This window comes from Eleginops maclovinus, chromosome 11 (assembly GCF_036324505.1).
Source record: "Eleginops maclovinus isolate JMC-PN-2008 ecotype Puerto Natales chromosome 11, JC_Emac_rtc_rv5, whole genome shotgun sequence".
Taxonomy (NCBI): Eukaryota; Metazoa; Chordata; class Actinopteri; order Perciformes; family Eleginopidae; genus Eleginops; species Eleginops maclovinus.
The window spans coordinates 20,009,456-20,021,981 of record NC_086359.1 but is presented as its reverse complement, the minus strand read 5'-3'; the positions used below and the strand labels follow the sequence as shown (position 1 = coordinate 20,021,981).

Sequence of the window (12,526 nt, the reverse complement as noted above, 5' to 3'; positions counted from 1 at the left end):
CTGTGAAGTCCCTAACACACCAAATGAAGGAATAACACTCGTTGGACTTTCTTTCTTTCTTTATTCATTCATTCATTCATTCATTCATCCATCCATCCATTCATCCATTCATTCATTCATTCAAATCAGCCAATGTTGACTGAACTATTGAGGTGTTGGCATAGACCAGGGGTGGGCAAACTTTTTGACTCGCGGGCCACAATGGGTTCTAAAATTTGACAGAGGGGCCGGGCCAGGAGCATTTGGATGGAGTGTTTGGGTCGGATATACTAAAGCATTACATGTAGTGTGTGCAAACCTTATAGCACAGTAAGAACACTATAACCCAATTTATTAACTATCTTTCAAATGAGCAAAATAGCCCTTATCAGTTAATAAGTTTGTCTCAAGGAATATGCAAGATATGGCGTTTACACACTATTTTGCACGATACTGGGAGGAGGAAATGTAAATAGATTAAAATAGCATACACACTGTGATTTATCAAGATAGCGTCTGTTTTTAATAAGTTTCAATCGAAGGTGCAAAGTTAAAGAAATCAACATTTGTTGATAAAATTGAATCACTTTCAACATTCAAAACATATTATTACACAACGAAATATTCAAGCTCAATAATATCTACTTGTGTTAAACCCCGCAAAATCCTGGATGGATTGTCTTGACTGCGCGCTCTACAAACTCGCCACGGATGCCCTCACCTTCATACGCAAATAGTACACGTATATCGTTCACAAGCACACGGACACAGGCTGTATTAAATATCCTACCTGCAGCTGAAAATTAAAATTAAGAGCGATGTGTGGCGTGTTAATTCAGCTACTGTACCGCTGCTGTGCGTAAATGCGCATTGCTCTTAATTAAAAGACGCACATCCAAACTTTCCATATGCATTTTTTTATAACACAGCAGAAAAACTCACCAATTTCAGTGGGAACAGTGTTGTTGGTCTCCCTTTTTTGCCAGTGCATCAAAGTCTGGAGTTAGTTTTGTTGTGGCAATCCTCAGGACAGATCTGAGGTGTTGGTCAGTTAACTTGGATCTGTGATGGGCTTTGTTGATGTTCATGACGCTAAACGTCTGCTCACACACGTAGGTCGAGCCAAACAACACCAGCATCTTCTGTGCAGTACTCCGGAGGCCTGGAAACGTGGTCTCGTTAAGTGAAGCGTAAAAGTCATTCAGTTTAAGAGACTTGAACTTCTCCTTTAAGACGGAGTCAGACTGAAGATCGATCAGTTCCAATTGCAGCTCCTGCGGTGCTGCTTCGGGGTCTTGAGACAGGGGACAGGACACCAGTTGAAGTGACTTGTCAATTTTTTCAAAATCACAGAACCGACGGCAAAATTCTCTGTGCAGGTCGTCCAGTGATTTGCAGTATTTCTTCGCATTTCGGGCTGCCTCTTTCTGCACGGCGAGTGTGGGAAAATGTGTGAAAGATTTGTTTGACATTTGCCTGGAGAATAAAACCAGCTTGGATTTGAAGGCTCTCACATTTGTGTGCATGTCGTGCACAAACTGATCTTTCCCCTGTAGCTTCACGTTCAGTTCATTCATGTGTGAAAATATGTCCACAGCAAACGCAAAGTCACAAAGCCAGTTTGTGTCGCTCAGCTCGGGGAATTCGTCGAATTTCCCCATTAACTCCAAAAATGAGCGAATCTCCTCTTTGAGCTCCCAGACTCGTTGAAGCACTTTCCCCAAACTTAACCAGCGGACGCGAGAGTGGTAAAGTAGGTCCTGGTGATCCGCATCAGATTCTTCCAGGAACGTAATGAACTGGCGATGATTAAGTCCCCTTGCTCGTATCAAGTTAACAAGTTTTACTACTGGACCCACGACGTGATTAAACTGCAATACAGATTTACACAAAGACTCCTGATGAATGATGCAGTGAAGAAAAATAACATCCTGGTCAGGGTTTTCTTCTTTCACTTTATCCTGGATTCTTTTCAGCAGCCCGACGTTTTTTCCAGTTAAATTTGGCGATCCATCCGTGGTGACATTGGCAAGTTTACTCCAAGGTAGCTTCATTCTCTCGATGACAGCAGACACCTGTTCATATAAGTCCTCTCCTCGCGTTTTCCCTTTCAGTGATTCCATGCTCAAAAGCTCCTCCGTTATCTCAAAACTGTCGTTAATCCCTCGGATAAAAATTAGGAGCTGAGCAGTGTCTTTTATGTCGTTACTTTCATCCATCGCTAGTGAATATAACTTAAAAGACTCCGCCTTTTTGTTTAACTCACTGACCATATCTTCGTCAATCAGTTCCACGCGGCGAGTCACTGTCCTGCGTGATAAACTGATTTTTTCAAACTTGGCTTTGCTCTCCGGACACAAGAGACCTGCTGTCTCAACCATGCAATTCTTTCAAAAACTGGCCTTCGGAGAAAGGCTTGCTAGCCTTTGCTAATTTGAATGCCAGCAAATAACTTGCCTTGGCACTTGACTCTTGAATCGCAGTTTGTCGGTGAAAAAAGTTCTGTTGACTCTGTAAATTAGCTGCCAACCTCTGAGCAGTAGCCACCCGTTCTTGTGTTGATTGCTTGCTAGCATAGTTTGCATGCTTCGTGGCAAAGTGACGGCTGATATTGTACTCTTTGAAAACCGCAACAGTTTCTTGGCATATCAGACATACAGCCATTGATCGAACTTCAGTGAAAAAGTATTTTGTTGTCCACTTCTTATTAAACACTCGGCATTCGCTGTCCACTTTCCGTTTCTTTGGTCCGCTCATTTTCACCGAAGGGCTCAAGTGAAAATAAAGAGTGCCGTATTTACCGCACTATAAAGCGGTTTAAAATCCTTATGGTGCGGAAATACGGTAATATTCGCCACTCCAATAATGGTTAATGTGGTTAGAGTGTGCCATCTATTGAGGAAACGTGGGCATTGCAGGGAAAGTGGAAAATGAAGGAGTTTTTACTATAATCTGGACAAGTTCGGCGGGCCGGATTAAAAAGCCTAACGGGCCGTATGTGGCCCGGGGGCCGTAGTTTGCCCATGTCTGGCATAGACGTTAGGCCTATATGGGTTTTGGAGAAATTGGCCTTCAGACAAATGGGAAACAACCTGCCTACCAGAACCTCTAATCCCCACATCTTGACCTACCTTGCTTCTTTAAAAAAAACAATAGGTTGTGTTTTCTTTCCAATATATATATATATGTATGTTTTAATAATGTACAATTAAGCAGGATTATTCATCATGTACATAGTGGTATCAATGTTCTCTTTGAAAAACAAGCTATTTTTTTCCAAATTGTCAAATTTGTCCTTTAGAAATGATTCTATTTCCCAAATACTAACGAACCTGCATCTATATGAGTTTCTTTATTTAGTCATACAGCATACAATCTATAGACAACATATCTAGTAGCACTTGCAGCTCTGTCATGGAGATAATCAACACTGTACATGTGTTTGATATCCTGTGCTGTTGAAATGTACAGTGATGTTTGGTGTGGTTTGGCAGCAGGAGGCGAGGATCAGTATAAGGCTTTGGCCTGCCTGTCGGGTGTCAGCACAGTGAGGTTGCCACGGGCGTCTTGGTCCTTCTCTATGGCCTCAAAGAGAGACTTGAAGTTTCCTGCCCCAAAGCCCTGGAGAGAGAACAAGCACACACAGATGGCTAATTACCCAAAGATCTGCCGTCTTCTGTGTCATTTCTTATGGCTATGGGGATCTTCTCTCAGACACCGTACAGTAAGAAAACTTTGAAGTGTGTGACTGGGAAATATCGCAGTAGCTCGCAAATTAATCATGTAAATATTTTCATCATGGATAATGAACAGATCAAGTGTTGGGTGGTTGCTTTGAGAGCTTCAGTTTCTCACTTTCATGCATTGTATCCACATCTGCAGTGAAACGCTGGAGAGTGACATGATGGGCCTGTTCTGACAGGAAGAATGGGTGCTAGGTAATAAATGAAGTGCCACAGGGTGCAATCCAATCCAAAGATCCCCCTCGCTGTGAAGCAGGGAGCCTTTTAATCTGAAATTGTGATAGATTTACTGAGCTTTTACAAGTGGGCTGCTGTTATACTGTTCACACTGGGTGGGAGCTGCAAACAGGTGTTCAGTCGGCTCTGACTTAAAGATGGTGAGGACGGTCAGAAACAGCTCCACATGCCTTTAATTTAATCAAGTACTGTACTTAGTCGATTTACAATGTACTATACTTGAGTAATTCCATTTCTGCAATATTTGTGCTTCACTACTCAAAGGGAAATATTGTACTTTCTATTCTACAACATTTGAGTAGTTACTCTTCAGATTACAAAAGAGGATAGTTTTTTTTCTAAGCAACTCATGATAAGTTGACTTTTGTTTTTTGTGTTTCTCCAGGGACAACGACAAAGGTACAACCGTATGATGATCTTATGGAATGTGAAGCATTGCTGTGCATTAAACCACCCTACAGTATGCAGATGTTAAGAAATGTGCACAACCTGAAACATAGACAGCAGGAAAATGAAACATCAATACAGTAGATGTCAAACCAGATGTCAATACAGTAGTAAAACACTGAGGGAGGGAATATTTTACTGCGCAACACATATTTGTACTTTCTATACTTTAGTTAATTTTTTGTGCTATTAGTTCCTTTACTTATAATAATCTGAGTAATTCTTCAACTTACAAAGTGGTTGCTCCGCTGAATGACCTCCAGGAAGAGAGTCGGTCTGTCCTGCACTGGTTTGGTGAAGATTTGAAGGAGGTATCCCTTATCGTCATAATCAACTAAGATCTTCAATTCCTTAAAAGTAAAAGAACACAGATTTATAGTTTGGAATGACACAAGCAAAAAGGTTGTAAATAATTTCTTGATTGCTGAAATGACACGTCTCCTCACCTGTAAACGGTCGAAGTCCTCCTTCACCTTGATCTTGGCAGTTTTGAGATTCAGCCGCAGGTTGTCGTAGTACTTGTCAGGCGCTGAGAGGAACTCCATCCCTCGGGCGCGCAGGTTCACCACCTGATTTTAGCGCACAAAAAAGAGAAGCAGCTTCCTAAACCTGCCTTTACTTGCAAATTGGAAAATTAAGTGGGGACACTCACGGCTTGGATAATGTCTGACGTGTTCAGGGCGATGTGCTGAGCACCTGGTCCCCCGTTGTAGTCCACATATTCCTGTGAGGAAGGAAATGCAGAACTCTAAAAGCACTGAGACAGGGCTGTTAACCAGGAGGTTTCACACACTTCAACACAGGGAAATTCACATTAAGATTTAGTTCATTTAGTACTTAATTGCACAACTGTTCCTCAAGCTGATGGGGACTAACTGCAATAAACTACTGCTATACACTACAAATAACATTTATATTTTACAGTTAACACATTAAATGGGCAGGTGACTTGCAAATTACAAGCTATTACCACATGTCAACCATATTTTACGTTTTTATGTCATGTATAAATATGCTTGTTTATAAGATATTTAACCAACACTGATCTATTGGAGGAAACCATATAGTGTGTCTTTGGGTGGGTGGGAAAATAACAATTGATATTGACTCCCATAGGGAGTTCAGCATTCAACAGTTACTCATAACAAATCTAAAACCATACAACAAAGAAAATATTTGGCAAAATACAGCAGTAAAATGATCTCTGTACCTTTTCCACAATGTTGCTCTACTGTGCTACACCAGAGTGATAACCCCTGTGAAACAATGCTATAAGCTGATGAAGTCACACCTGGATTTGTGAAATTTTCTTCCCCCTTGCAGGTTCATTGATGGGCATCTTGATGGTCTCCTCATAGTTGGTCACCACTATGGACCTCAGTGAGCTGTACTGCGTGTGGATCTGCTTGTCGTCTATTGACCAGAACCGGTGGAACATCAAACACTTCTGATACCTAAAAAAAATACCCGGACAGAATATGTAAGCATGGGCTAAACGAGCAAGCTCAGTCTTATTTAATTATTTAAATACGCCTTTTTTTTACGGGAGCCACAAGAGACATGTGAGAACGATTCAACTCTGGTGATGCATCTATGGTTTCCAGGATGATCTTAATTAGTCGCTTTTTTGAAACGGGTGGGAAAACTATTCAGGGGGATTTTTCTTTTTAAATCAGTATCTTTTTTTCTCAGTGTTGTAATACTTATAGCAGCCACAACAGGCTGATGTGCACCACTACCTTAATATTAGTTCTGAAAGCACTAATGTTTCTTCCAGGTGAGTTATATTTTCAATGCACAAAAGATGTGTGTGTGTCCCAGTACGAGCAGAAAGGTCATATATGTCGTTTTGGGAGTTAAAGGCCAACAACCTATTCTGTCATTTAGTGTATGAGGACATTTTGGGTAGTGGTGCACTTCAGCCTCTTGTGGTTTAAATGAGTATTACAACAACAAACGCTAAACAAAAGATCCTGCCCAAACTTTTTTTTTACTGTCACAGATGGAAAAATAATAATAAGGAACTAAGGTCGGCTTTTTTCACCCGACTTAAAGAATGGATCAGCACAATCTTTTTTTTTATAATTCTTTTTCCTTTTTTGGAATTAGGATTTCAGTAATGTTGCACTGGAGCCAACTTTTATATCTGCATGGGACAGAGGTGGAGTGACCTTGTGTGTCGTGTTTACTTGTCCTTTTGCCCCATGTGTCTGCTGTGCCCTCCGTGTGTACGTGCGCTCAAACAGTCTTACCAGTCTGTTATTGGCACCATTTGGTCATCTGGCTGATTTCCCACAATGTGATCGATGAAGTGCAAACCTGCCGGTGGACTTAAAAGAAATGAAGAAAAAAGATCATTGCATGGGTATTTTTCCATAAAAGTTCTACAAAACTAAAGTGAAAATACCCTTTGGAAAAATGTTGTAAACATTAGAGACTCACAGATTGGCTAACAGAGGATCCTTAAACAGAGGCTCTTTGTAGCCTGGCAGGTACAGGCCTTTGTAGGGACTGAGGTACTCAACGAGTGTATGTGTTGTATCTCCATACTGTAAGAAAATCATTAACAGATATTGTTATTAATTCCCAGTGTCCAATCTGTAATAACATGAGGCTTTAACATGTGTGTACCGTTTGAAGCACAGCAAACTTGATCCTCCCATGGCTGTCCTGCTCCACCCAGGGATCCTTCACGATCACAGCTCCTCGCTCTTTAGCTGTCTGTCAGAAACACAGGATCTTAACAGTATTTCTCTTTGAAGACATCTCTTGGAAGCCCTCCAGTGGCTGAAGACAGAATATATTTCTGCTGTGATATATTGTTTTACATGTAAGTAAAGCCTAACATCTGAATAATTTCAGAGGTGATTCCGCTCTTTGTAGCCACCTGATGGGCAACACAGAGTTTAACCATAGCTCCAGCCAGACCTTGACTGAGGTAAAGAGTTCAAATGAGGCTTAATATTAAAGCTGCTCTGTTGCACCACCAGAACATTTGACCCTATTTCAACACAAACTGAGTACACTGCACATAATGTGATAACATACACGTAATTGGGGTTATTTCTTGAATTTGGAACAGACTTAAAGCTTAAAATGTAATCAGAATAAGTTGAATTGGGCTTGGGTGACACACCGACCGTGTAGTTGTTGAGCCTTTTTTGGTGGTTTTGTGTCTCTTTTTGGTTGTGTGTGTCTTTGAGGTTGTTTTGTTTCTCTTTGTGGTTATTATGTGATGCTTTCTAGATGTCATGTGTCTCTTTGTTGTTGTTGTTATTGTTGTAGTTGTTTTTTGACTTGGTGGTTGTTTTGTGTCTCTTTGTAGTTGTTTTTTGTCTCTTTGTGGTTGTCTTGTATCTCTTTGTTGTTGTCATGTATCTCTTTGTAGTTGTCTTGTGTGTTTTTGATGTTGTCTTGTGGCTCTTTGATGTTGTTGTATGTCTCTTTGTTGTTGTAGTGTGTCTCTTTGTGGTTGTTTTGTGTCTCTTTTTAGTTTATTTGTGTCTCTTTGTGGTTGTTTTGTGTCTCTGACGTTGTATCTTTATTGTTTTGTGTATGTCGTTATTTTGTATCTCTTTGGAGTTGTTTTGTATCTTTTGGAAGTCCTTTTGTGCCGCTTCTTGGTCGTGATGTGTCTCTTGTGGCTTTTGGTACCTTGACTAAGAAGTCACAATCCTCCACTTGGAAAGCGATGTCTTTGACTCCGTCTCCATGCTTCACCAAGTGTTCTCCCATCTCTGAGGGAACATAAATACATGTTGAAAGCAGTCCGACTGTAAGTTGTGCACGTCGTTTTATCTTTCATTTATTCTCAAGTCATGAGAAAACTTGCCTTCATTTCCAGGATTTAGCGCTGATTCAAAAGCAAAAATTATCTGTGAGGAGAGAGGAGCGATGTTGTGTATCACTGATTGTGGATTTACTGAGTGATAATTAAATCAGCACAGGATGACGGACTACATACCTTATCCTGTCTGATGACATGCGACACCACCTCTCTGCTGCCAGTCTCCAGACCCTTATAGGCAAAAGGCTCAAAGCCCATCTTATCACAGTAGAAGGAGGCTGCCTGCAAAGTGATCACAGTGTCTTTCACTAAGGACATATTTTAACTATGACAAGGTGAGAAGCTCCTACTTAAAATGTATTAACTGTGTTTGTTGTTTTCAATAACTGCTGTGTGTTTGACCTGTCTGCTGAACCAGTAGTATCGAATAATCTGAGAAATTGTGTGTAGGAGCTTTTACTTATTAGTTTGTTTTTCTATATGAATCTATTCAGATTAATTCTGTTTTCTACAATGTCAATTACATTTCTCTTCAACTGAATTTAGTTAACCATAAAAACACGTTTAAATTAGATATAAATATATAATAAATAAAAAATATTATTTAAAACAATAAATGATGAAACTACTGATCATGTACTCTTATCTATGCAATAGGTCTAAGAATCTTGAGAAAAGAACCTTGTATGGTGCGAGAGCTGAAGGTGAACTTTTAAAATGTGTTCTTTGTTGTTGTTTTTTTCAAGATTTTAGGACTTTATGACAAAGAAAAGCTCCAAATCCTCAGATTTTTAAAAGCTGGAACCAGGGTAAGTTCTAGGTACTTTCTTAAAACAGTTCTAGGTACTTTCTGTAAATTATTTTTTCAGTAATTTAGGAATAATGTTCTTGTTTTTATTTGCTTTGGAGACCAACAGTTCCATTCCAAGTCAATGTCTTTTGTGTATAGAATTGTTTTTACATTTATTTTATTTTTTTAAACATTACTAAAACATGGCCCTTTCCCACCAAACCCGATCTTTTATGCTTTTTCTCAGGGTTTTACCTGTAAAAATTGATTAAAAGGACACTGAATTTTAAAACACACAATATGTGGCAGAAAAAACCCCATCTTGATCCAATTATTAATTACATGACGAAGAAAAATATTGAAATTGACTGGTGCTGAATTCCTGAAACTGTCACAGATGAGAGAAGAGTAGATATCAGCGTGTAGATACTGACCTGCTTGGCATTGCCAACCCAGAAGGTGATATGATGAAACTTGACAAACCTTCCCCTTGCATGCTGAAATGCAAATAGGCAAATTTGCAAAAGTAGAATTTATTCAGCTCATACAAAATGTTTTGAGGAGAACACATTCCTGCAAAGCCAGAACTCTCATCAATATTCTCAGTAACATATACATATTTTTTTCTAGCTGTAGGTTCAGCATAATCTATATATAACATTTAGCTACTTGGCTATTATCAGGCCTTTTTCAGCAGAACTAACAGAACTGATAACACATCAAACTACATAAAACATCGCAGTCCATCTCCACTGGCACTTCGAATCTTACCTTCTCCCCTTTATCTGTGTAGCTTGTCTAAGAAGAAAGAAAAGATAAAGATCATTAGAACTGTATCCAAGTCCTACAGTGTTTCTGGCCATTATCCACTGAAGTTATAATGATCTCCTCAGTTACGCAGCGGTGATAATGACTCCACAATGACTCTCTTACCATGCTGTGATTGTACCCGGGCCACAGTTTAGAGAAAAGAAAGATCAAAATCAGTGCAGGGGTGCTGATAAGTACTGACCAGATGACCCACTGTGATTGGTCCTTTAGGATCTACACCCACCTGTCTGCCTCCTCCCTTGATGTACTTTAACTAAAAAGTTTGAGAACAGAAGTTTGGTCATCTTGCCAGAGTCCAGTGTCTAATCATTCGTCAGTCCTCTGAGCCTCAGTCGTCATAGAAACATAGACACATGAACCTCTTCATAGCCTGGTCCTAACGTAAAACTGTTTTAAAAAAGGTATAAGGACATGATTTTCGCAAGATACAGGGATGTAATTGTTTAATCATAAATGTATGTTTACGGTTTATTTATTTGGTTTGTTATTTTATCTTTCCATGATTACCATTTACCTCTTTTATGTATTTTTTTATGTGTTGTTTTTCTGTTTTTGTTTTGTTTGTTTTTAATAACAAATGTATTTTGGATGGTAGATGTAAAAAGATAGTCTTTCATATTTGTCAAATATGAAACACAACATAAAAGAATAATATATAGTAATAATTATATAATCTATTTATAATTATTAGTAGAAATACGTTTAGATGTACATTTTTTTTAAATAGGAAAAAAGTGTTAAGTTCTTCCCACCCCTTTTCGAATGTGTAATCAGATAGATCATTTGTTTATATATAATTTAACTATATAATAAGTCAATAATAGTTTGTTTATCAATTTGATTCTGCTTAAGTTTGTACAGTATCATCATTTTCTTGTTCCATTTATTATTGTTTAACACGTTCACAATAAATCAAATCAAATAATGAGGTATACTCTCATTCTAGTGTAGGATGTTATGCCTGAACCAATACCTCCTAGGTAGACATGCAGTAATCTCAGGTGAATAACTGTTTATATTGAGACTCATTACATCATCATGAAATAGTTATTACATTTAGAACAAGAAACGCCGAACTAGGAAGCAGGCAGCGCTGAAAAGAAATACAGTGGTAAAAGTGTTGACAGAAAAAAAAGACAATCCTGTTCCACACCTATAAGATGTTCTTCTGGTTTCTGAGGTCCACCACCAGAGGGAGCAACAGTGCCTGATCTAAACAGAAAAGCAATCACCCACTATAAAATCAATGAGAACAGCCAGAACTTTCGACAAGCAAATTAGCTGATTGGGAACAATTGTTCATTTTATGTTATTAATATTCTGTGGGATTACACATTACATTTATAGCATCTAATTTACTTTGAATAAGGACTCACACATTAAAATAAGGATTAAAAAACAGGCTGTAATCATAGTAGTAGTCTAACAAGATTTGACAATTTATACATTACATTTACTTTACATTACTGGTACAAATTTCACTTTATTTACTGTCACCTGGCTCATCAAAAAGTCTCAAAATGACAGCAAACATTTGCATGTGCAGTATTAGCTTTGCCTTTGGTCCAAAAAAAAACATTGACATAAGGGGGGTCACTTAAGGATTTTAGCAAATATGGGAGTGAGGTGTTGTGTGGCTGTTGACTGGTATTGAAAGCCATGTGAGGGCAGTCAGCTCCATGCTGTCACAGACAAGGCTGATGAACCGAAATAGTGTCTCTCCCCAGCAGCTACAGAGCTGTAAGGTCCCAGGCATGCCAGATGTATGTGTGCATATGCCACTGCCTGTGTCAGGGATCATGCAGTTCATATTCCAATACATTTGCATAAGTATATATATATATATATATATATATATATATGAATATCTTTGAATGTTTTATTTATTTATTAATCAATTAACCGTTTTGTCACTTCTAACTACACAAAAAAAGTCAAAAACACCCACCACTAGTTCTCACTGAATGTAACCAATGTAATATCTACAGACTGTTTAAAGAGAGCAAATCATCACATTTTGGACCAGAGATCTTTTAAAGGTTATTTCGACCTCCCTGGCTTACTTCTCTGTTGTACTTCTGTTTCCATTGCCGCTTATTTTCGGTTTATTGTGGCATGACACGTCATATAACATATGAGATATATGATTCAAGTCTTTTTAAAATCTATTTATTTCGGTTTTGAAAAAAGTCACCGATTTATTTTTAGATTAGGCCTAAACCCTGCCGGTCTCTGACTGATATAACTCTAGTGTGGTCGTGCGCACGTACCTACTGTGTATGTGTGTATCCAGTTTGTGCCGCGCTGTGATTTTCTATTGGTCAGCTCAAGGAGCTTTGTGGCACCTGATTGGCTGGGTTGTGGGTGTGTGCGATTCACTTGCTTGACTGTTCTTAATTCTAATTTGCCGAGACGTATTCTGTAGCGCTATTGGTCTAACATGGTCAGTTTCCTTCCTGACGATTGGCCAGCGCTGTTGTCATCACACAAGAATGCGGAAGACTTGTAGTCTACTGAGTCACCGTTGTGTCAGCTGATTCTTTCTGAGTGAGTAACTCGATTTATCTTTTAAAAATGAAGTAACTTCTAAATAATATATTGAGCTTGACATATTCCCAGGCTGTCAAACTAGTGTCGGCCGTGTGAGCCTTAGCGGTGTGTCGTTTTCTGTTGGTATGTGAGGGAATTGGACACACCAGCCTCTAGTAATCT

At 39.0% G+C, this 12,526-nt stretch overlaps 3 protein-coding genes across 3 annotated transcripts in view; 1 reads left to right on the top strand and 2 right to left on the bottom strand.

Moving 5' to 3' along the window:
* Positions 1-642: 642 nt before the first annotated feature.
* LOC134872505 (general transcription factor II-I repeat domain-containing protein 2A-like) lies at positions 643-2,240 on the bottom strand. The gene has a single exon (XM_063895845.1). It carries the CDS (start codon positions 2,196-2,198, stop codon positions 927-929), a length of 1,272 nt encoding a protein of 423 aa, XP_063751915.1. The 5' UTR covers positions 2,199-2,240; the 3' UTR covers positions 643-926.
* Positions 2,241-3,314: 1,074 nt separating this feature from the next.
* Positions 3,315-10,053, bottom strand: hpda (4-hydroxyphenylpyruvate dioxygenase a). The gene is made up of 14 exons (XM_063896201.1): positions 9,917-10,053; positions 9,755-9,781; positions 9,418-9,480; positions 8,371-8,475; positions 8,239-8,281; positions 8,061-8,143; positions 7,038-7,127; positions 6,849-6,955; positions 6,659-6,736; positions 5,698-5,860; positions 5,059-5,130; positions 4,853-4,975; positions 4,640-4,756; positions 3,315-3,600 (listed from the first exon to the last, which is right to left on the bottom strand). The coding sequence occupies exons 1-14, from the start codon at positions 9,917-9,919 to the stop codon at positions 3,487-3,489; spliced, it is 1,188 nt and encodes a 395-aa protein (XP_063752271.1). The 5' UTR covers positions 9,920-10,053; the 3' UTR covers positions 3,315-3,486.
* A 2,261-nt stretch (positions 10,054-12,314) lies between these two features.
* The window catches only part of mtmr4 (myotubularin related protein 4), a 42,687-nt gene continuing 42,475 nt past the window's right edge, over positions 12,315-12,526 (top strand). Inside the window, exon 1 of the mRNA XM_063895510.1 lies at positions 12,315-12,361. The gene's annotated coding sequence lies outside the window, so the exon portion shown is untranslated. The remainder of the gene's footprint in view (positions 12,362-12,526) is intronic.

What these genes read in the sequence shown, in the direction of transcription:
- LOC134872505 (XM_063895845.1), bottom strand. Translation starts at nt 2,198, where the DNA reads ATGGATGAAAGTAACGACATAAAAGACACTGCTCAGCTCCTAATTTTT.
- hpda (XM_063896201.1), bottom strand. An exon ending in GCTAAATCCTGGAAATGAAG is followed by an intron (nt 8,144 to 8,238) that starts GCAAGTTTTCTC and finishes ATGTTCCCTCAG; the next exon opens with AGATGGGAGAACACTTGGTG. An exon ending in ATGGTGCCAATAACAGACTG is followed by an intron (nt 5,861 to 6,658) that starts GTAAGACTGTTT and finishes TATTTTTTTTAG; the next exon opens with GTATCAGAAGTGTTTGATGT.